At 37.2% G+C, this 25,872-nt stretch overlaps 1 protein-coding gene across 5 annotated transcripts in view; it reads left to right on the forward strand.

The window, feature by feature from the left end:
• Positions 1-25,872, forward strand: part of spire1a (spire-type actin nucleation factor 1a) — a 57,335-nt gene that overhangs the window by 16,310 nt on the left and 15,153 nt on the right. For 4 of the 5 annotated variants that reach the window (XM_030146575.1, XM_030146576.1, XM_030146577.1 and 1 more), the window contains exons 3-9: positions 13,010-13,273; positions 19,028-19,153; positions 21,544-21,618; positions 21,717-21,881; positions 22,072-22,158; positions 23,224-23,353; positions 24,587-24,628. In XM_030146575.1, the coding sequence (XP_030002435.1) occupies positions 13,010-13,273; positions 19,028-19,153; positions 21,544-21,618; positions 21,717-21,881; positions 22,072-22,158; positions 23,224-23,353; positions 24,587-24,628 (889 nt within the window). The remainder of the gene's footprint in view (positions 1-13,009; positions 13,274-19,027; positions 19,154-21,543; positions 21,619-21,716; positions 21,882-22,071; positions 22,159-23,223; positions 23,354-24,586; positions 24,629-25,872) is intronic. The other variant, XM_030146578.1, reaches the window with a different exon arrangement.

The raw sequence follows: 25,872 nt of genomic DNA on the forward strand, positions 1-25,872 counted from the left end.
TTTTCAGAAACAAAAGAAAAACTAGTGGTTCATTCATTTTTGTTTTAGTATAGAAGAATTTAAATTGAATTTCAAGGCATCTTTCTTTTTCAGGGTCAAAACAAACCAAATTTAAAAAAACTGATTGATTTTTATTTTCTCTTTCAAGTAAAAAAAAAAAAAAAAAAGTTGTGACCTGACAAATGGAAAAACGGACCAAAATGGACCAAAAACACCTTTTTTTTTTTTTTTTTTTTTTTTTTTCATTGATGCTGAATCACAAAGATTCTTACAGACAATAGGTTCATATGACTCTTCCTGTTTGTACGAAATCTGGAGTTCGTAGATGTTCATGAAGGAAGCATTAGTTTCTTACAGCTGTATTACGAAGTTGGTACAGCTGCCGTTAAATTTGCAAGAGCAACTTGAGGCCTCCATGAAAAAATGATGTGATTTTGTGTTGTACTGTGTATTGTCACTTTCTTCATAAAGATGCCTTGGGACCTTCCTACGTCATACCTACAGCCATTTCATGAATTGTTTTGTCGTAAGGTTGCCGTACAGCACCCCTATGTGCAACCTTGGATTTCTTATCCAGAAGGAGAAAAAATAAATGGCAGCCTAAAAGACAGTCTAAAGAAGAGAGGGTATGAAGGAAGCTTGTTATATTATACCACAACTAGATAAGCACTCGGAGAGCGCAGACCTCCACCGTTATGTTTTCACTGGGGTTTGTCTGTCTGTCTGTCTGTGTGTGTCTGTCTGTCTGTTAGCAAGATAACCCAAAAGTTATGGATGGATTTTCAGGAAATGTTGATACTGGCACAAGGAACAAATAATTACATTTTGGTGGAGATGGGGGTGGGGCACTGATCTGCCTTGGTGGAGGTCTGCACTCTCCGAGTGCTTTTCTAGTTAGTCAAGTAATGATGACCCAACAGAGTTGAAGATATACTCATAGCAAATAGAGACATGAGAAATAATATACGCTAAATGCTGACTTGTAGACTCCATTTAATTCAGGTTTAAAAAAAAAAATTCACAATAGTTTTTTAATACTGTGGACATATTTCCTACATTTCTTGTTGCGTTTTAATAAAAAGACCGTGAAATAAATATGGATGCTCATTACAACCCTGCTGAAACAAAACAATTGAAGGTTGACAAAAATGCTTGGCCCATACACTGTTTTTTTATGAACTGACCTACATGTCATTGCACAGTCACACCAGATAAACTTGACTTGTCCTTTCTCGTGTGTTTCTGTACGAGTGTTAATGGTACTTGCCAACACAAGCAACTCATTCTTTTCCCATCTGCGTAATGCTTGAATCACTGATGTTTCAGCCAACATGGTTGCTTCTCTGTTTTGTACTGTTTGACAAGTTTTTTCATCTTTTCAATTTTTCCCATTGAATTTTCAGTTTAATTATGTGCTCTGATAGCAGATACCAGAAGGCTTTTTTTAATACAGTATGCCATTTTTCCCACGATGACACTGTTATTGGAGTGTTTCTCACAAGTGGTGGTCACACTAACAATGAATAATAAGCCTAGGTCACCATAGCAGCCAAGGACTCATGAGTTGAAACCTCACCAGAAGAGCATTTCTCCTCATGACTAACCCAACTCACTTGCCTCTTTGCTTCTCGTGAGCTATTTTTCTTGGACGAAGACATGTTGGTAAAACAATTATGTGTCCTGCTCTATTTTGTTACAGCGTCAAAGGGCCAGTGTTTGTAAGTTGATCCATATTAGATTGAACAGAAGTAGGGAAAAACATATATTTCATTTTGTTGATTAGACACATGGCGTTGTATAAGAAAGACATTTGATTTAATATTTTTTAGGGAGTTTTATTTTTGCTTCACCTGTAAACCATAGCCATGTGTATCAAACATTTTTTATTTGTGTAAAATAAAGGATAAAGTACATGACAAATGAATATGTGACCTATCATAAATAACAGTTTGACAGTGTGTGAGTGAGCTTAGTTTTAATAACATAACTGCAATTAGGATACAGGTTTAAAACATAAAAGGAATTGAACAAAAAGTTTGGATGTAGGCCAAATCGTCAGGTCTAATTGTAAATGAAATTTAGATGAGAACCTATCTGACAACACTGATACAAAATTGTTATAAAATTAAAGAAAATGGGCAGCTAATGCTGTAGTAAGGCAGCTGGATACTGTGTATTGAACCATGTTTGTGAAGAGAGAGATGTTGAAGTACAATACACGAGCGTACCTGCAACACATACAGTACATTTAAGTTTTCATGAACAAAATATTGTACATACTGTAAGTCTGCAAACTGTCCAGTCCTCTTACTGATTCTTCACTCCATCTTTTTGACCTCATTGCGTGTGATCTGTGATACTTCCTCAGCAAAGATGTTGGGACATAATCTGAGCTCCTTCTCATACGTCATGACTTTTGTTACAACAAAACACACTGCACAAATGCCTGCCAGGGTTTTCTCTACCATTGTAAGGTGTAGGTGCAACACCCTAGCCCTTTTGGCCATGACCTGAGCCATATTCATGAAAAGCCAATATGGAGTGTATTAAATGACTTTTCCTGGCTTACTTGATTTCTTTAGTAAGGTTTATTTTAGAGCTTTTTGTACAATAAAAAAAAAAAAAATTAAAAAGATGTTGCTACAATAGAGGAAAAGAATGTGCAATTATAATTTTCTGAAAAACATTTTATTACCCTAATGATAACAAGCAACAAACATCGACAAAAGAAAATTCTAAAAGCATTTTAGAAACCCAGGGAATACCCAACCTGTAGGTCAAAATTGAAAACCTGAATGCTTGCGTTGCTGAAGAATGGCTGTAAATGGACTTAAATAAACTTACTAGCCTAGCAACAAATCCCATGTGCAATGACTGCAAATAACAATTTGTGCTCGATGTTGGCAGCACACACACATCAGCCATGACATTTGACAACTGACAACTGAAGATGTAATAATGTTGAGGACTTTGTGGCATTGGCATGAGATAATGAGGTGTTAATTGGAAGCATAAAAATGGGTAGTGTAATGATGTGAGCTAAATTGCGATGGCCACATGACTGGGGAACAGCATTGATAAAACTGCAAGTCTTGTTGTTTGTTTGTGGTCTGCAGTGGTTAGAACCTCCCAGAAGTGATCTAAAGGAGGACAAGTGGGTCTCTACAATTTGTAGGAACATACGACTATTACCACCTGCCTAAAACTGTGTTGGTCCCTGTTTTGCTGCTAAAAAATACCCCAAACCCTCTGACCTTTACATCCTGTAGACTGCTATGGATTGGATTTGTTTGTTCAGGACATCCCACAGATGCTCAGTTGGACTGAGATCAGGATGTTTGTCATTAAACCACTTTTGATAGGTACCAGCTACAGCAGACCAGGAACAACCAAAAAAGACCTGCAATCTTTTGATGCCCTGACACAGTCATCTTGCCATCACAAAGTTGCTTAGATTCTTGTGTCTTGCAATGTTGTTGCTTCCAATACATTGACGTTCAGGACTAAATATTAATTTGCTACCTGACATATACCACCCACTGAAAGGTGATGTTATAATAAGATAATCAGCATTATTAGTCCTCCTGCTGTCAGTGGTCAGGCTGTTATACCTGATCGGATGTGTACAAGCAGTGATATATTGAGTATATTCAGTCTATCATCAAGTAGACAAAGGTTGTTCATGAGTAAAAAATTCTTTTCATTCTTGTCATTGATTCTCAAGGTAACGCCTCTGCTCTGCTTTTCGTGGTAAATTGAGATTCCTTGGTGTAAGAAACTCATTGTGTGAGTCCTTAATAGTCTAGTCTTTGATGTCATGCAGTATTATTATGTCTTTATAGACTGTGGAAAGGTCTGGAGTCTGAACAGTGGGTTTGTTTGATTACACATATTATTTGTGTTTTTTTTTTGTTAATATACAGCACTGTGCTGAATTTATTCTCTGGCAGTATTTTTTTTTTCTTTGACATGCTGATGACTCATCTTGCTACATTTTCCATTAAAGTGTAGGAAATGTCCTTCGTTACCTGGGATTGGCTGAGTGCAGTAATATTAGGAACACACTGTATGTGTGTGTCGTCCACTGTGACAGCCTATTCCATATGGAGCCGGAGGTTTCAATTAGTGGTTTTGTTCTAAATCTTTCAACCTGTGCTTGAAACCCAGCAGCAGTGGATTTTCAAGCCGTCTTACCCAACTGTTTACCCACATACTCGTCTCCCCTCCTTCCTCCTTCCTCCTGCTGCTCCTCTGCTGTGCCTTCCTGCATCACTCCTCTGAGTCACAAGTCTGTAAATAAGATTGTGATGTGCAATTGGAAAAACCAAGCTGTTTTTTTTTCTCCATTTCCTGTTCTGCCTGTCAGAGAGCTTTGGCACTGATTATCAACATTTCAGGTGTTTATTCCTCATTCTGACACATACTTATAGTGGTCTGGTTGAACACCTGAATCCAATGTGAAGGAGATTAATTTGTGAAGGTCAGTGAATTATTACAAACCATTTCTGAATTGGGGAGGGAAAATGGATTTAAACAGCAACTGTTGGCTAAATCCTCTCGTCCTCAACCATTGTACCATGTTACTGATGACCATATTTACAGTTACTACTACGAGCTTAGCATCCTCGTGGCCTATGAGACCCTCTGTGCTGCCTGTCACTTGTCCAGTATCCCCGCCCACAACAGCGCAGCCGTCCTGCAGATGGATTAAATGTGTTACATAATAAGACACTAAGGAATAGGATATTTGTTTTAGCACCGGAACAGGATTATCAGCAGCCCACTGAGATAGATGGTTGATAAATCATAACAGTACAAAACTTGATATACACCAAGGCCCGGTTTAGATCTATGGGATCAGTTAGGAGGGGTTTGGAAACCTCTAAATAATACTGATTTGGTAATTTTATTGTATATGTGTACATATAAATACTGTGTTATAGAAAGACTTGGAACCAAAAATAAAAACTGAAAAGAGTATAGTGTTTCTGATACTGACTAGGTATTGTGTTGATCAGTCCTCTGACAGGGAATAAGTAAAAAAAAAAAAAAAGATTACTAGCAAATAGACGCTTATGTTCCTACATGTGTACATTTATAATAACACTGACATGAGGCTAGTTCCCATCTGTGGTTCAGACACAGCTGTTATAATCGCTTTTCACCTTTTTCCCCTAAAGATAAATCAAAGCTGTTGAGACATGTGAGGACTGCGGCAGTTTCTGAGGAAAGATGGAGCAATCATGAATCATAATTACATGAACACACTCCTCAAAACCCAAGAATAGTATGGGATTTGCTGTCTGGTATCTGTTGTACATAATCTTAAACAGTATCTACTGTATTTTATTATCTGAGGACTTAGGACACTCCATATCTTTATCTTTTCCTACGTGGACTGTTGTAATGCCCTCTGTACAGGTATTTCACTGCCTTTATTATGAGTTGAAGAAAACTGGATTGTACAGTGTAATGTTAATTTTTATGTCCTTATAGAACCAAGCTCCTATTTAGGGTCTTATAACCTCTTATTAGCCTGATCGCCTATTAATACCGTTAAGCAGTTGTCTTTTGGTATTCCTAGAGCCCATTGTTTAATAATGATCATGGACATTTGCAGTGTGGGTCATGAAACTCTGGAATAGCTTACCTGCTGCAACAGGGTGTTATAAACGTCTTACTGATATTAAAGGCTCAGCGTGAAAGATATAAGGGGATTTATAAAGATCTAATCACAGAAACAGAATATAATATTCATATTTTCACTCATGTATTTCACACAAAAAGAAGAATCACATTTTTGTTACCTTTAGAGGGACCAGGTTACTGTTCATGGAACCTACCATGTTGCCACAGTTGCATTTGTCTTTTTGCCTTTTTCTGTGACATCCTGTGTTGACGTGCATTTGTCGTGTACTATGTCACCAGAGTTTACGTCCCCTTAACTCAGTCTAGAACAGAGTCTACATTTTTCCAGCCATCGTAGTCATGCATTTGCTTGTTGCCTGCAATTATACAACTAGATGTCACTCAATATCACACACTGAAGTTTTTAGTCTCTAATTTCATGTTTCCTTTTTAGAGAAGTTTTCATCTCTTCAGTTTGGTCACAAGTGTTTCATTATTGGGTTATTTTAACTCTGTGTGAAGCACTTTGTTAAGAACAGTGCTACATATGAACAAAGCTTATTATTAACCATCAGTGCTTTGGAAACATCTTTATGAGACTTGGTGAAACACAAGGGTGTCACTTGGAGTTGGAACATGGAATTCAATTTAGGTAATGATTTTTGAAGTCAGCGAGCCAAAGTATGCTCTGTCAACACCACTCCCTCGTGTTGTTGGACACTCCCAGACACCACATTCAGGTGCTGTTCCCTGGCACCTGAACTACACTTGGCAACGTGAGTTTCACCCGCGTCAACCCACTGTTGTATTTGGACTCCTCCCTTTTTCAACAATGTTGCTTCATTCCTTTCTGAACATACAGTGCAGTAATGACTCATATTTGTACCCAGATTATGATGCATATTTAAGTGCTGATCGTTTCATTACTGGATCAAAGCTTCTTCAAAATAACCTGGAGGTGTTTTTTTCAGCATTAAGACCAGTAGTGTTATCATTTTATCTCAGTCTTTTCACTGCAGTGTTAAGATCTGTTGGAATATGCTATTAGGGCTGACCAAGTCATTATTATTATTCAGCTCTAGCTGTAGGATAAAGATGGCCAATTCATTTCTGCTGTTTGGTAGTGCAGTCCAGGGTTGATTTAATTTGGTGGCTATGAAGTTGGATTGCTTAGCACAGGCTTATTCTGTCTTCAGTCTGTTCGAGGGATTTCAGATTATTTCTCCAATAATCATCTTTACTAAAATCCCATCAGATGAATTGATGATTGGACAGTTGTCATTTCATGAATTCTTATGTTTGGTTATGATAGCGGAACCTGAAGAGTGATAGGGAAGCCGTAGAAATTCTCTGAACTAATCCTGTCGCGCTCCTAACTATGTTAAACTTTATCCTGCCATTTTGGCTTAAAACTCTAAACATACAATATACATGCTTTTAACATAATATTTAATGTCAATGGTATGTCTAAATAATTAAATCACTTTCTGGGATTGAAAGTCAATAATCTAAATTTTAGCTTTGGTTTTAACAGTTACAACATACAGGATATAGGGTTATAGGAGATTCACTCTTTACTTCATAGAGACACATATCTAATGTTTACAGCACTATTTCTGCTTGAGTGCTGCATATGTTAAGTTAAGTCTTAAATTTGTCAGACCAGGAAGGCACATGTTAATATTAATGTCATGACATTTGACTACTTGACTTAAATTGACCTAATTTTCTGATTTCACTTAAGTTAATAAAATGTTGATCCCTTATTTATGCACATGTATTGAACAAATTGGATTTCTGGTTCAGGTCACAGCTAATGTAGCTGTTATCCCAACAGACCAGATATTGTAAGTAGGCACCGGAAAAGTCTGGGAAACGTTTGCGTGACAGGATCTGAAAACATGGACCACACTGCTAACTAATACCACAACAACTGAAACTTGTTCTATAGTCCAAACAAAGAGATGTAATCTTCCATAACAAGGGCGCAGCACAAACAAATATTATGTAGTCAACACATGCAATTTAGGATATTCATGCTGATTCACAACCCACAGCACATTGACACAAGTCTGCTGTGGTATATTACAGAAAACAACAATTGCAGCACACAACTAAGGCAATGTTTATAGCAGTCTTGAGTCTTAAAGCGCAGTAACAGTGTATTGATTATGAAAACTAAACATCACAGGTATTAACAGATGCTTACCATTAACTAATGCTATGCTCAACAAAGGGCATGATTCACTCCACACTTATTGTAGAAATGGATACGTTACAGTATGTCTAATGACTAAATGGCTTAAATTAGTTCAAGATATTGATATAATTAACTAAATAATTACACATTGAGTCAATTAAGATTTATCTTGGTAGAAAACAATACACATCAATTAAGCAGAAATGTTTTGTGCAGTTCAGGTTCCACTTATGTGATGTTTGGTGTTGTGTTGATATTCTACAGCTAATTTTCTGAAAGTTGGTCCATGGTTCAGTTATTTATATTCACTAAAAATGTTGGTTTTGTATTTTCAGAGTAGACTTGTAAGTTGAACACCACTAACACTAGTCAGCATCTAGTCGGACGCAGCAGTTGTACTAACTTGGCGATGATGAACTGAAGCTGTCAATATGCTTATGATGCTGTAATTTCAGTTTACAATAGTGATTATACTGAGAAAATACACCACCATCATTACATGCTCTTCAAATCAGAATTTACACTTTAGGATGTATCTGGTATCTCTAATGGATATCTAAATACTGTACCTTCTGTGCAAAATAAAATATAGTGTCATTTTGAAATCCTCCCATTATCTGAGGTGTACCAGTCCATAAACAAATGCATAAACAAAGAATACTTGATTTGTTTTGTTGGTTTTTCACCACAGATTTTTACTCGCATGGAAAAAATGGTAGTGACAATAGTAATGATATGTTCAGGTGCTGCGTAGTGGCTCAATGAAAATAATTTGAGCAATGGGTCATGTTTTACAGTACATTAGGTTTTAGAGTTGCAGTCAAATTAGTTAAATACATGTGTTTGTGATGTTAACTGATGATACCACGAGTATCAAAAGACCTATATGACTGAGTAATCCCGATGGTGCTGGGCAGATTATGTCACAGAGACAGTGCGAAACAGAGTTTTTGGTAAAGGTTTCAAACAACTATTGCATTCAGTGATGGTCCTGGGAGTGGCTGATCATGTGTGAGAATGGTAGTCCCAGCCCACCAATATCTGCCTGTTGTATTCTGGTCTCAAATACTCAGTCACATAAGCCTTGTTGGGATAAAACAAATTGAATAGTTTTTGTTTACCTTGTTAGTGTACTTCCATTAACAGTGGGGAGGACTCACAATATGTAATACACAGACTGGCTCAAAAAAGTTTTAATGAAGCTAATAGTTTAGATGCTTCCATTACATAATTACTGAAGGGGCTGATATGTTTCAGCTGTAACAACTTCTGTAACTCCAACTAATACAGTCAGTAGCGTCTCATTACTTAAGCCACCATCAGTTTGATCAAGAGCCGTTGTGAGATCAATAAAGTCTCATCTAAATCTAAAGACTATATTTTAGTGGAAAATGGTTGTTTGGTCTGATTAGTCCAGATTAACCCTGTTCCAGAGTGATGGGTGCATCAGGGTGAGAAGAGAGGTGGATGAAGTGATTACCCATCATGCTTAGTGCCTATAGTACAAGTCTGTGGGGGCAGTGTTATGATCTGAGGTTGATTCATTTGGTCAGGTTCAATAACATTATGTGTCCATAAAATAAAGTCAGTTGAAACTGGAACATTTCACACATAAATTGACCACCTCAGAGTGCAGACCTAAACCCCACTGAGAATCTTTGGGATGTGATGGAGAAGACTTTATGCAGTAGTCTGACTCTCATCATGAATACAAGATCTTTGCGAAAAATGGTTGCAACTGTGGATGTAAAAATATCTAACACTGGTGTTCCAATGAAATACTGCTTTTGGGATTTTTTGATCCAGGCATTGTAGGTTAGCAAATGAATTAACATCTATAGAGGACATGAAGGAGTTGAGCCAGTGTCAGACAAAAAGGGTGAAAGAACCTGGTGGTTGTTTAAAACATTAAACTGAACTGGAGTAAACTGCAAAAAAGAAAAAAAAGATAGGTCATTCCCTGTTTATTAATGACAGGAAGCAGTGATGAACTGAAATCATCCCCAGATTATGGTAATAATCGTGCTGTTTGGAGGAACATGGTGTCCTTGTTTTTTTTAACATCTGATCTGAGGCTGTGAACTGTCTTCTTGTCTGTTCAGGTGAATTGAGTTACTGTTGAGTTGTTTATACAAAACTGGAACTATGAAACTGGGTCTGTTTGTGCTCGTGTGCAATTAATTATAGAGCAGCAGAGGGAAAGGAACTTAAAATAGTGTCATCTGTCAGATGTCAACAACATGGTGTTGTCACTATTACCAGACATTTCAACAACTTACACCAAACATGTAATTCAATTAGAAATGACCCTCATGAGAATGCAGCACCATTTTAGTGTTTTCTTGTTTTTATTGGAATATTCATTCATTTCCTGAACCTGCTTTATCCTCACTAGGGTCACGGGGGTCGCTTGGAGCCTATCCCAGCTACTTACGGGTGAAGGCGGGGTACACGCTGGACATTTCGCCAGTTCATCGCGGGGCTGACATATAGAGACAAACAATCACTCTCACATTCACACTTATGGGCAATTTAGATTAACCGATTAACCTATCAGTGCATGTCTTTGGATGGTGGGAGGAAGCCAGAGTACCTGGAGAGAACCCACGCAGACACGGGGAGAACATGCAAACTCCACACAGAAAGGTCCCACCCTGGTCGAATGGTGTTGGAATTGAACCCAGGACCTTCTTGCTGTGAGACACGAATGCTAACCACTGCACTGCTGTGTCGCCTTTATTGGAATAAAAACATTATTGGAATATGTTTTTAAAACAATAATAATAATGATAATAATGATAATAATAATAATAATAACAATAATAATAATAATAATAATAATAATAATAATAATGGATTAGATTTTATATAGCGCTTTTCTAGACACCCAAAGTGCTTTACATTATTGATTCATTATTCATTCGCTCTCACATTCTCCCTCTGGTGGTGGTAAACTACATATGTAGCCACAGTTGCCCTGGGGCAGACTGACAGAAGCGTGGCTGCCAATTCGTGCCTATGGCCCCTCCAACCACCACCAAACATTCATACGTATTCAAACACCAGTGTGAGTGGCACTGGAGGCAAGGAGGGTGAAGTGTCTTGCCCAAGGACACAATGGACACACGGACTGACTAGGATAGAGCGGGATTCGAACCGCCAACCCTTCGGTTATTGGACGACCTGCTCTACCACCTGAGCCATGACTGCCCCCAAATAAACCAAACAAATGTGGGTTTTAAATATCTGTATTATAATGGTAGCCGCATTGTGTTTTTATTTTACTTGCTTCCTGTAGACTGAAAATGCTACTGTTTGGGCAAACATTTCTTCACAACTTCAATGTAAAGGCCAACTATGTTATGTTAGCTAATCCTAATTTACTTTTGTGAATTCACTATTTCACCCAGTTTGCTGTGCTTTTGTAGTATGAAAGTCAGTATTTGCTGCATACAACATCTACAGAGATGTTGTATGATATGATTGTATGATGGTGCTGTAATCCTCAACATCAGTCTCCATCACTTTTAAGGATCTTGGTTTTGATCCAGAGTCAAGTCTTTTCTTGGTCTTGGACAAATCCAGTGAAAGATTTTACTTACAGACTGGTCAAGACAATAAAAAAATCACTTTTGATAATACATTTTTAGAGAAGAAACTTAAAATATTGGGCACATATGCTTATACTGTAAGTTTCAGGCTTTTTCTTTCAGGTGCTTACCAGCTGTTTGCTATTAGTTAGCAAATATTGATGAATGTAGTTAAGACAGTGTTAGCTTTGTGAGAGATTCAGGGGACAGGACATAAAGTATGGTGATGAATTGTTCTTCTTAAGATACCTTCTGCCTGTGATAAACAATCACCACAAAGACAGAACACATAAAGCTGCGCAGCACAGGCTAGTTGTGTACACTACCCAACCAAAAAAAGAGTTTTAACTCAACTGGATTTAACTCAGCCAATTGTTCAGATCCTTCCATTGGACAGATATTACAGTGACCAATATGTTTCAGCTGCAACAAGTTCTTTAACTCTAACTTGTGCAGTGAGTAGTTTCTCATTTCTTAAACAAACAGTTTGATAGAGAACATGTAGATTGGACAATGCCAGGATTCATCCGGCACAAAGAGTGAAAGAGGAATTCAGGGAATACGAGACATTATTTTCACAAATGGACTGACCACCACCTGAACCTGTCCAGACCTGAACCGCTTTGAGAATCTTGGAGAAGATTTCACACAGTGTTAAGACTCTCCCATCATCAATGGGAGAAAGATTTATGCAGCTGTGAGCTAAAAAACACCTAACATTTGCAGCCTAGTGAAATATTTGTGTGTGGAATATTTCATTTGCCTGGGCTGTGTTTAAATCTAATCGTACCTGTGGTTTGCTCAGTCCCCCTCCTAAGAAGAATACACATCTAACCTCTGTCTGTGAAATCTTACTTATTGAAAAACATACCTTATTCACTTGTTATGGTGAGAAAATGAACTGACACGACCATATATGGTGGATTAATCCCCTCGCTGTGTGTCTGGTCTGGTCTTGGTCTTGACTGGGTCTCATGCTGCCCTCGTGCTATCGGAAGGATGATCCTTTCTACTTGTGAATTCAAAGTTACAAGTGCATTGTGTTCAAGTGCTTTTTGTTGTAGTGAAATGAAAAATGGCTGACATACAATTTATTGTGTAAATCTGCTGCAGCTTTTTTTTTTTTTGCATATTGTGTATGCTATAAATAAGCAAAAGCATCAGCTAACAGCAGCAGAATGTTAATAAGTCATCATTCGGATGAATCCCTTGTTGCTTTCCACCATGTTGAAAAGTTCAAAGGTTATTTTCATCATGGCAGCTTGTGTATCAACATTTTTCCACAGTTCTCTAGTGGAAAATAGTGGATGTTCATGTGCAATTTTTGAGTTTGTAACTAGTATTTACCATAATTCCCATAGTATGCGAAGGCAGGATTAGTTCAGGTGGTCTTGACTAAAACGCTAATGTCTGGTTCATTCATTTGCCATGTCTAAATTATAAATAAAGTGGTGTCAAGTCCGCCTATAGAAACTAAACAGTCTCATTTCTTTTCTCAGTGACTCCAGAGGCCTTAAGTCCAGACTAGTGAACATAAACTTTTCTAGTCCGTTCACATTTTTAGGTAACCCTGTGTTCCTCTACTCCACAGATAATTGACTCACTGGGTGTCATGATCTACAAAGCTCTGGACTATGGGCTTAAAGAAAACGAGGAGCGAGAGCTCAGCCCGCCTCTGGAGCGCCTCATTGACATGATGACCAACACCCAAGAAACAGAGAGTGACCCCTGTCCTGATGAAGGCTACGAGGCCACAGAGGAGGAGGAGGATGAGTGTGAGGAAGAGGAGGAGGAGGAGCCTGTTACCACAGCCAGTACAGTCAGCAGTGTCCGAGGATACAGAGACATCATCACGGTACATTGAGATTCTGCAGCAACAGTGCAATGAAGCTCTCTATTTACACATGAAGATCTGAGATGGATATACCCTACTGACTGTGTAGAATATTTTCACAATTTAAAGTTTATTGCCATTTTTCACTTTTCACTCCTATCATACTCAAAAAACCCCGTCATTACACGGATCTGGAAATACTAACTAATAATAATTAAACAAAAATACATACTAGCGGCTATAGCAAGGATATCAGAAAAATATGAATAAGTAAAAATAAATCAATAAATAACACTGGTCTACAATTTGTTTTTGGAACTTATCTACTTCAGAGTTCAAATACAATAGAACTTAAATACCTTGATAGGATGAATCAGAAAACAATGACAAATGTCTGTAAGATATATGATAGTTTTATTGCATATGAACACAGGTCAATGTGTAATTGCATAGCAGATTAATAATTCTTACAATAGAAGGAGATTGAGAAGTGAATGTATTATAATGTGCAGACAGTGTTTTGAGGTAGAATTGTAACTCATAGACAAACTTTCCTTTTGAGTAAAACCTATTCTCTCATTAATTCATAGAACTTCACATTTTGACTGAATGCTGACTCTTAAACTACAGGCAACTATCACTTGTTTTTTAGTCACAGGCTGATGGGCCATGAGCTATTGTGAAGGTGCTGTGTCTGTCGTCCTTAGCCTGCACTATTTCTCCACAGTTATGGATACTAGACTGTTAACAGACAGACAAATTACAGTAAAAACATAACCTCTTCGGCAGCAATAATAATGAAAAAAATATTGTGTATTAGGGTACATAGCAGTATATCAAAATATAAAACATAAATACATAGATATAGAATACAGCCTTTATTATTTTTTTCATGTAGTGAATTTATCTTGTGGCATACAGACTGATGTTTCCAATATTAGAAAGGCACGGAGTAGGAATGATAACTTAGCATGCTTTATGGTCTTCATGGCTTCACTATGTCTCTGCTCAAAACAAAAGTACAATCCTGTCTTTCATAATCATCCCATGACAAAATAATTCAGCGTGTCGTTTTGTTTGTGAATTCAGTGAATCATCATGTATTGATCGATCAGCCTAATCTATGATGAATTGAAATTTCTGTGTAGGTAGTCAGAGCAAATGAATTGTGCCAAAATTAGCTTGGAATATTTTCTGTTTGCGTATGTTAAACCTCATGGACTTTTTTCCCATAAGCGCAGCTGTTCGTCCAACATTCATCATCATCATCATCTTCACTACAGCTCCAAACAAATGGGGGCCATCACACTGTAAATTCCCCAAGCAGCTTCTGAATATGCGACTGGTAATCATAGCTTTGCAAACATTCTACTGTTTGGGGAATTGGCTTAGAAGGTTTCACAGCCTGTTTCTTCCATATTATAAATCAGATATGTAACACAAATTTCGGGTCCGTTGGCGATGGTGTTTCAGTCCCGACATATAATCCCTTCAACAATCATTCTCCTGAGTGTGAACTGCTATGTATGTTGGTGTGATGTGGAAAGATTAGATAACTGCACATTACTGACTGACCTCTTTCCCTCCTGAGTCTGCCATTCCATAATGGTCTCTTAAGTGCTGAGATTCAAGGAAGGCTTGAGGCTGACTGAAGGTGACAGGACCTGCTAGTGAAGCGTCCTATGAAGACCGTAATAGCTAGATGCTGAGTGTGCTGAATGAGTTTCCTCGTCGCTGTACTGAAGTGAGGTGAACTGACAAGCAATTTTATGAGCTGTCATGTTCAGACCAAAGCTGTCAGTCTAGGATTTGGACTGTAGTCCACCCTGGTTTTGTTGCTGCTGGTGGTTACTCATCAAATGCTGCCATCACACAAAAGATGCCGATCATTTACACCCACGTATCTAAATGACACTGTAAATATAATTGTTTTCATTTTTAGCTCACCGGCCGTTATGCCATCAGCAACGTCTAGCTATCTTAGCAACATCTTCTCTGGTGAAACTACTTGTTGGATTCATTTCAAATTTTATATGTAGCATCCTTGGGACAATGTCTACAAAGTTTGTTCACAGTTTTGAGAAATTTTTGTTTTTTTATTTTTGATGAATTTTTGAAATATGAAAAATTTGTCGTTACTTGAAATGGGCTATATTTTCAATTAATCAAATTTTGTTTATATAACATCAAATCATTACAAAAGTTATCTGATGACACTACATTTAGAGCTGCTCTAAACCAGATTCTTCAGCCAGTTTACAGAACCCAACAGAATCCTCCAGGAGCAAACAGTTGGTGACAGCGGCGAGAAAAAACTATCTTTGAACAGGCAGAAACCTGGAGCAGACCCCAACTCTGGAGGATGGTGGTCTGGTTTGACCAGTTGGGGTTAAAGAGAGCGAGTGAAAGGGAGAAAGAGAGATTGGGGGAGGGGGGAAATAGGGGGCAGACACATGGATGCACGGCAAACTGCACTACAACTGTTAAAAAGTAGAACAGTTGTTGCTAGTATAATTACCAATAGCTAGAACAAATGTTGATAAATGTTAATACTACTACTACTACAAATACAAGTATTAACAGTCGATGTACTACTACTGCAACTGTCAGTACAAATAACAGAAACTTCTACCTTCTGTGTCACTATATAATAAACACTATCACAACTATATGGATAAATGAATAATGATGATGGAGGCAGGTGAGAGGCAGACCACAGCAGAAGGTCCAGAGATGATCCAGGGAAAACCTGTGTTGCAATAAAACACAGAGACTCCGGGGAAGAAGTCAAGTCAGTAACATATTTGAAGGAGAGGAGGAGAGAGGAGGTCAGACAGAAGGAGGATGGCTTGTCACACGAAAATGGTTGGAGATAACAATATAGTTACGATTGAGCACTGATAGGAAGTCATATATGGACTTTCATTTAATTTGTTGAGTTATCGTCCAGTCTAAGTACCACCCACTTCTATTGGGAGATTGATCTCCTGCATCAAGACCACAGGACTCTAATAGAGCAGCAGAACCTGACATCCTCGCAAATTCAACTTATTGATTCTTAATAGAACATGCCAATGAGCTACAGGGCCATTGGTCCTATTTTTTATTAATTTTTTTTTTTTTATTAAACTGAGTTATTTTCTTGATTGGATAGTCCCCAAAACTGTGAAAATGTACTTTGTAATTCCCCAGAGTCCCTAGGGAATGACTTTTTTACCATCTAAGAGACCACCTCCCAAAGAGATTTCATTAACCACCATTTACAGAACTGTGCAAAGGCATTTAGCTTTTTTTTTGCAGGGTTTTAATGCGGGAAATATTCTCAAAATTGAAACATGTGCACAGCAGAACTAATCAGCTTCTCTAGGTAACGTCAGTATTCAATGTGGCCTATATTTGGATTCAGTAAATCTTCAACTCTCTTGGATTGACTGTCAGGATGTTTTCTTAAATAATCATGTTATATTACACACATTCAGAAAGTCCTAGAGGTTTTCATGGTCTTTTATCCTTTGTCTAGATGATCCCATATAGCTTCTTCAATATTCAGATTTTTTTTTCTGAAATGCATTTTTGGTTTTGATACTGTATACATATGAATTCCAGTTGTACTTATATGACTACAAAGTCTGAGAAATGCCTGTGTCTGGTCATAGTGTTGCTCAAACAACAAACCAAAGACTTTTGCAAAGTAGGCTACTATATATCTCACAGTGCCAAAATTTTAAATTTGAGCACCAAATTTGGGCATTTATGCTTAAAGAGAACTGACATTATTTATCAGTTGTCAGGGCGATTATCAAAAGGACCCTCTACTTTTTGGTCAGTTCATTAATTACTGTCAGATCTTTGATGAACTGGGTTAATGATGAATTTGTCTGTATATTTCATTGAAAAAACATACCCACCGCCACCCATGGCAATCAGAAAACAGTCATCAGTTTTTCCTTGTTCCTCTAAATGAAAAAGCCTTTATGCTTGATATAGATCTTTGTTTTTACCCAAACAGTGGAAACTACTGATATAGCAGTATTTGAAGCATGGCAGTAAACAACAGGCTTACTTTCACTGCTCAGATGTTGTGAATTTCCCAGCAGAGAATGAGGAAGAAGACATTACTTAGTGTAACCTGCCTGTGGCTGGCCAAGCCCTTCTGAAGATGATGAAAATATGTCATTCATCTGGTTTCCTCCTTTATGTAACTTGGAATAATTTGACAGCTCATTCATAACTGTGACAGGTGTTCCTTTATTATCATTACAATCACAATAGAATACCATAAAGGTCAGAGCGTTAAATGGCGCATGGGAGACTATAGACAGGTAGTGTGCTGCTGCTACTTGAAAATCAGGTTCATATAGTCTCATTTTTTAGTGCTTAGATCGGAGATATATTTTGAGTTAGCTGCATTTTAGCTGACTCATAGTTAACAAATGCTTGTAGTTTCATATTATGTGCAATGGCTGCTGACATCTAAAAGTAAAATTCTATGTGTGCATGTTGCCTTTTTATTTTAATGTATGCACCAGTTATGCAACACTGTACTCTTTAAGTTTTAATGTTGTTTTAGGGCTGAATCTATACTAGATTTGACGTCACCCATTGGTTTGTGGACTATCTTTTTTAATGCCTAAGTTTAGTGTTCCAGTCATACCCATCATGCTTTTTCAGAAACCAAAGTTCTCATGTTTGGGGTAAAATATGGGGACTTTTGGGTGAAGCTAGTACTATTGAAAACAGTGACCATCCCATAATATATACCATTTAGTAATTTCACCTACTTCATAAATGTTGACAGATGCATTCTCACATATCCAGTGCAGTCACCACACACTGTTAGTGCTGTTGTTCTCAAACAGTGGGTAAAAGTTCTCGGGTCATGTCAAAGATGTATAGATTAAAGACACAAGATTCCACATTAAGGTTTAAACCATGTCATGCCCACGGAGGGATACGAGAGTCTGATCTGTGTGAATGGAGTCCTGTGGGAGGAGTGGTCCTATGTGAAAACTGTTGGTTCCATAAAATCAAACAAACTCTGTGATGATCTTTAACATCTTATCCATAGACTGGTAATTACAATGCTGCTTGATAAAATCCAACATTAACTATACAATCATTTTGTCAAACAAAGTGACGTTGAGGTGTTTATGAGGTGAGACCCTGTTACAGCAGGTCTACAGTCACTGAGATGGATGTCAGTCCAAACCTACATGACAGATGCAGAGAGTTGTCACCTGACACTTACAGTGATCAACTTCAAGTTTCAAGATTATTTGAATGGGTGAATAACGTAAGAAAAAAAAAAATCACATACAGTCAAAAATGGGTAAATTAACCAACCAAAGAAACCAAATCTGCTTTTCGTACCAGACTGTAAGCATCTGCTGTAAAGTTGTACATTTTAACCGTCATGGAGGATAGTAACTCACTTTTGGAGTCGGCCTCAGGTAGACATGGAAAGAGTATTCTGTCAGCCTCAGCTGTTTCTGCCTGGTGTACTTTCATTTAAAGTGAATGCGAACATTTGTAAAATAAAAAAAAAAAAAAAGAAAAAAAAAAAGAAAACAGCGGTGTGTGAATGACTCAGAAGTGTGGATCTGAAAACTAAAATTAAAACTCGTGTACATGAAATTTTATTTTAGTGCATGTTCAAGTTATGCAACACAGTACTTCTTAAGTTTTAATGTTACCTATGTATAATAAATGCTTACTGCACATTACCAGTGTATACACACACATATATAACCAAACCTCTCCTTCTCTCCACCACAGCTGTGTTCCTCCCACCTCCCCAGCCCCTCAGACGCCCCCAATCATTACCAGGCTGTATGTCGAGCACTCTATGCAGAGACCAGGGAACTGCACACCTTCCTGGAAAAAATCAGGAGTGCCAAGGAGGTAAGAGACTCTGGACTGTGTGAGGTATTGAGTCACATTCATGAGGAAACATATTTAGAGCCATCTGCTCCTCCACAGATGAATGTGTTTGCCTGGAATAATGCTTAATACCTCTTCATTAGTAAATCCCACATTCATGTTTAATAATTTCATTCATTGCTTCTATTACATACTTTTGTGCATGAGTCATACTCACACATCACACATCTAAGAAACTGAAAGTGAAGGGTGTGCATGGGGAAAAAAATGACCCAGCTCAGGAAGTAGAGTCACAGAGTGGGTGGAATGGCCCTAATAGACCCCTGGGCTTTTTGAGTCTTGGAAAAGAAAATAAACAGAGCAGTGCCCAGGAATAGGACAATAACAACAAAACAACCAGCCCACATGGTGGTAAAGGTCCAGGGGGATTCTGACTGTGTAAGTGTTCTTGTCTGACCCCTTTACCTTTATTACACCAGCTCCAGAACTCCACGTCTGCGACTCCATGGCATAACTTACTGTGGATGTAATTTGGCAGATAGGATGCGTACGTGGTACCAGACTGATAAAATATGAATAGTGAGAATAACAACAGGCTGTTTTAGAACTGTATGACAAGATTTAAGAATTAAAGAACTGCTCCATGAAAGGATCCTGTCAGAAAAAAAATGATTAGGTTTAAGGAGGTATTTGGCAGCATGTGGACAGTTTTTCAGACTTTGCAGTATGTACATATACAGTAGGGGTTATTCATTGCGTATAGTCTTATGTAACATAATGTTATGGAATATGTAACCTTATTACAGCAGTTTAAAGAGCTTACAGAGGGGGCTCCAGGGTACAGGGGCTGCCTTTCACTTGTAGGTATTAAGTAACCATACACAGTCACATACATTGTTTTTAACTGACCACTGTTTCAGTGTTTGACTCCTTAGTTTTTGTCCTTGGGTCATATTAACTTTTTAAAATTACTAACAATGTTTAAGCCCTCATTTACTGTAAAAGGTATGGATGTGGAAACAAATATTTTAGAACAAAGAAAAAATGTGAACACAGAGTTATTTAATTTTAGAAACAAAGACGTTTCTGTTTCTGTTATGGACCTTGATACAGATCTAAGACAGATGTTTTTGGCAGATAGAGTGGAAATCACAGACAGTACTATTTTTAACATGACTGTAAATACTTCTGCTCAGGTGTTGTTTCACCTGTGAATTCCCAGCACTGTGTTGGCTACTGTTCCTGAAATAAATGCAAGTGTTTTACGTGTTTTTTGTTCCTGGGTTCTCCTGTCTCTGTTTCTTCTCTAAAATTCTTTAAAAAAATTTAGCTTGAAAGAGAAAAGTCTTAAAATGAATGGATAGATAGATATAAACCCAGAGTTTAACATATCTTTTTAGAAATAAAAAAAAAGGCTTTGTGCACAATACAGGTCTTTGTTTTTGGCTGAAACTGTGGAAACTGCAGATCCAGCAGCATTTTAAACATAACAGTTAATCTGCGTTTTAAACATAACAGCTAATACTGTTACTACTCAGGCATTATTTCAGCTCTGAATTTCCCTGCACTCTCTTTGGTATTTTTTCTGAAATAAATTCTAAAGCCCTAATTTGCTGTTGGAAAAAAGTGCTTTAAAAAGAAGTAAAAAGGATGCAATTTACATCAGTGGGAATAGAAAATAAATGAGCAGAAAAATGATGAGGCTAAGGTGAAAAGGGTAGTGTGTCAGCAGTGCATACATGTGTGGATAGTTAGAAAAAAAGCAGATGAAAGTGTCAGCAGAGAAATTCAGATGAAAGCAAACTTTATGATGGAGGAAAATGAAGTGAGTCTTTTTGTTAGCATTTTTGTTTTCAACACATTAATGATGGAAATGAATAGTATCACATGCAAAATTTCCAAATCTAATGGCCTATTCTTCAACTTTTCATTTGTAAACTCCCAAAAAGGAAAAAAGGAACAAAACAATCAGATAAAACAGAGAAAAAATACAATAATAAGTAAAAAAAATTAAAGTAAAATGCAAGTATACCACCCCTATTTCTTAGAAATCTTTCAAATAGGCCTCCATATTACTGTGTTTTTACTGCAAAGCCATAGAATAAAGTCTATTATATATAAATAGAACTGACAGATTTTAAGATGAAGTGATTCTTCTGTCTATAGAGAGTCTCTGTCCATTAACAGCAGTCATTAGTTTACTATCGATTGCTGGTCTAGACAGTCAATATGGGATGAATTAAATGTTTGACACACTCATGTTAAATAACCTCCATTGATTGAATAACTGCATGGCTGTGAACTTTGTGTCAGTACCATCTATCTGCAAGGCTGGAAATGCATTGGCTTACATGATGAAAGGTGTTAAAGAACTTTTAATATTTCTTTATCCTTCTTTATTTGTCTTGTAGAACCTGCGGAGAATGGAAGGCGAAGGCCAGGAGGAACCGGTGAAAGATCTAGATGAGCTACAAAATGCAGACTGGGTAAGCACTAAGTACATTTGACCCTCTGACTGTGAGTACTGTACGTTTATGCACAATAAGAAAATTGCAGGATTGACAGTTTTTTTCTGTCCCTACAGGCTCGGTTCTGGGTGCAGGTAATGCGAGATCTACGACATGGTGTTAAGCTGAAGAAAGTCCAGGAGCGTCAGTACAACCCACTACCCATTGAGTACCAGCTCACCCCCTATGAAATGCTGATGGACGATATCCGCTCCAAACGATACAAGCTACGAAAAGTCATGGTAAGTTCGGCGTTATGTCATCTACATAAATGAATAAAGCTACATGAGGATTATCCTTTTGCATAATGTACAGTCACAGTTTTTCATTGTCTTTGAAACATAGATCAGCATATCCTCTCCCAGAGGGTTGTATTTTTCTCCTCAGTCTTATTTAATCCTGATCCACCTTAAATGGAACGTGTCATTCCAGGTGAACGGTGACATTCCTCCAAGGTTAAAGAAGAGCGCCCACGAGATCATTCTAGAATTTATCCGATCACGACCTCCTCTCAACCCTGTAAGTAATGCAGCTTGTATCCAGCAGTCTGTCAAAGACACTTAGACTCCAGCAGTGCCAGGTGGAAAATATTCCAGTTTTTGCCCTTATTCTGACAAAATAAGCTAAAAACCGAATAAACTGGAAATGGCAAATGATAATTGATATTCCACTAATACCTACATACAGCTATACATAACTGTTAAAAATATTTTTTCCACTTTTACTTTTCTTCAAATACTTGTTTTTTATTTGCTCATATCCAACATCCTCTTGATATCCTCTGTCATAAGTCTAGGTGTGTTCCTCCTTTTCACTATAGGCAATAGCCATGTGTCCTGGAGGAAATCATGCAACTTAGATTCATTTTCCAATTATGTTGTATTCACATCCAAAGAATCCTAATTGGGCAAAAAAATCCCATAATTACCTCTTGGCGTATTGTAATTCAAGTACTCTGAGAGAAAACCTGAATTCTACATCTACTCCTTGGCTGTTTTCAGAGCGTTGAAAATCACTGGTTCACTGGTGTTTTCACACAAACAGGGGAATAATTACTCAAAACAGTCAGAGATTCCTCTATCTTTAAATTTTTTAGTCTTTTGGTTTGGACTGAGATGAGAAAGAAGCAGAAGAAAGGACTGTATTTTCCCAATGACTTCAGCTCGTGCAGCTTTATGTGTAGTAAATATTTATTTAGCCTGGTGTTGCCACTCCAAGTGGCATGGTATCAACTACATGTCTGTTTGACATTATTTCATGAGGGTAGTAAACACAAATTAAATTCAAATACGTTACTGAAAAAAACACATGGTGCTGATGCTGTTCTGTGCACTAATATGCTATTTTTCACCCATCTTCTTTACCTCTGGACATTTATGTGGTTGATGCATTTTTACATTTATTAGTATTATTGAACTGTCGCATTTTATCTTGTGCAAAAAAAACCCCCATAAAAAAACAACATGTAACCAGACTGACGTATGAGCCTTAGCAGTCCATCTCTGTAAATGGGCCATTTTAAACCCCACTGTCTCTAAGGGCCGACTCCGTGTTAATGGAACACTGCTGTTGTTGTCATGATAGGTGTCAGCACGTAAACTGAAACCCCACCCGCCACGTCCCAGAAGCCTCCATGAGCGACTTCTGGAGGACATTAAAGCTGAAAGGAAGCTCAGGCCAGTGTCACCGGACATGATCCGCAGAAATCGTCTGGGTGAGAAACTAATCCACACACACAAACACATATCTTTGCAAAACACACTCACTTAACTCATCAAATTTTTTATTCAAATAATAAAACAAGACATTTTTTTCAACTGAAAAATGTTTTGGTTAATTATTAAAAACCTCTTCCTCTCTCTAACACAACATTACCATCAGCTTTTACTGAATCATTCCTCATCTTCTTCTGACATCATTTTGTTCATTTATTCTGAAGTGTCGTAGTGTTTAACCAAGGATCACTTCGACTGCAGCGGGAGCTTTCATTTGTTTGCTGCTATTCTTACAGTAGCTGAGAAATGCTCTCTTGGACTAATGATTTATTTGGTTTCACTTATAATGGTCACACCAGTTCCAGTTTTACTATGAATATTTTCTTGTGGCCTCAGTTTTGTAACACCAAGCCATGTTCAACGAAGCTGATTATCCCTATGGTATGCAGTTGCCAATGTCTCACAGCATGTAATACCATAAACAGCAACTTATTTCTGAGTGTGTGCCACACAAATGCAATGAGCAGCAAACACAGGCTGCCTTTTGTCATTGGCTTTAGACGGCAATATGCACCAGTTGTTACATAATCATACTGCAGGATGCTTGCTTAGGTCTTGAAAGTCTTACAAAGTATGGAATTTTGAAATGCTATTTTCCAGACCTTGAAAAGTAAGATAAGAAATACATGAGGAAAGCATATAAAAAACTTGATTTGATGTCACTAGCTGGTCGGTACTGGAATGATTCTAGTGAAACTTGTTTGTGTAATATCCATTCACTTGTGTGATTTTCTTACATTTTGAAAATATTTCTGTCAGTAACACATAATTTACTGCGAATTATGTATTCATACATTCATACATTTATTAAAATGAACTTTTCTACTTCACATAACAGGTACAATCTCAACCCAAAAAGTAGACATGCAAGTACAAAAGTACATAAAGTCAAGGTCTCTGGAAAAAAAATAGCAGTTGTGAAAAAGTCTGGAATTTTTATATGGTTAAAGAGCAAGCACCTTGATACTGTGTAAAGGCATATCATCAGAATAATCTGAAATAGATTTGGAAATTGTAAAGCCTGAATTAGTTTCATCTCAGTGAATAGGTTTTATAAATTTGGACTAATTTTCACTAACTATACCATCTGTATTAACTCTCATTGATTTCTTTTCTCTAATTTTCCTCCTTCTCCTTCTCCTTTTTTTGTCAAACGTGGGCATATCATTCAGTCATGCGACCTCTTAGCATGTCGTACAGTTTTGACTCATCAGGTAAAGTCATCTGTCGTGGAGTTACTGTTGTGTTTCATTCCAGGCTATTTTAAGGTTTCCCTCCCGCTTCTCCCTGATGTAAACACACACCCCTTTTCTCACCTTTGTACAATGAGTGTGAATGACACACTCCTGTCACATATTGGCTGACGGGATCAAATGTGTAGGTGCAGTGCAACTTTATCTCGAGCTGTGTTATTCTAGGAAAATGTCACAGATTTTTGACCTACTGTGAACTGTATAAGTTTAAAAGTTCTGAATATAATCATACATGAAAGGTATCTGTGTACAGATACTTCATTATTGTTTTCAGGGAAAACTGAACAACTTCTTACTATTTTCCCTACACTTTAAGACAATTATCTGTACTTTCTAGTACTTACAATTTCATAACAGATTTATTACTTTAGTTTTAATACATTTGAGGGGAAATTTCAATTATTTTTTATTTTGCATTGTCACGCCTCCACAACATCAACACCAATTTCAACTTAAATAAAACAGTAACAAAGAAAATATGATCTGTTGAATCCATCGGTACAAGATGAAAAGACAACAAAGAAAACTTCATAAAAGAAAAATTGACATGAAAGTGGATCCAAATGGGAGTAATGTAAGACATGAGTTGAGATGTAACATTTACAAATGACAAACTTACTTTTACACAAAGGATGCATAAAGTTTAACAAGATGAGAAAAACATTAAAAACATTGCACGAGAAATGACATAAACATTGACATATATAACAAGGCCTAACAAAACAAGAACAAAATTGCACATTACTTTTTAAATTATATAAATGAAAGAAAGGGAACAAAAAAAACTTTTAAAAAAGTGCATGAGGTAAAACCAGATGAAAACAGCATAAAAAAATGACAAGATGAAAACAAAAAAATTGAATAAATGCCATTAAATAAAAGTAACAAAACAATATAAAGAACCAATGATGAAAACAAAATCAAAAAAATTTCAAGATGAAAATGATATAAAAAAAATGTATCAGTATCTAACAAAACAAAAATACCAGACCAAAATCATAACAACAAATATACGTAAGAGACTAAATGAGGGGGAAAAATTAAGAAATTAGATAAAAATGATGTCAAAAGACAAGGTGAAAATAACAAAAACCATAACAAGGTGAAAACGTTAAAGCTCCATGACAGATGAAACAAAACCAGGATGTCAAAAGAAGTCATGAAACACTTTTAGTCTTTAGAAATCTACTTTTTTAGTGCAGTCC

Source organism: Sphaeramia orbicularis, chromosome 11, assembly GCF_902148855.1.
Source record: "Sphaeramia orbicularis chromosome 11, fSphaOr1.1, whole genome shotgun sequence".
Taxonomy (NCBI): Eukaryota; Metazoa; Chordata; class Actinopteri; order Kurtiformes; family Apogonidae; genus Sphaeramia; species Sphaeramia orbicularis.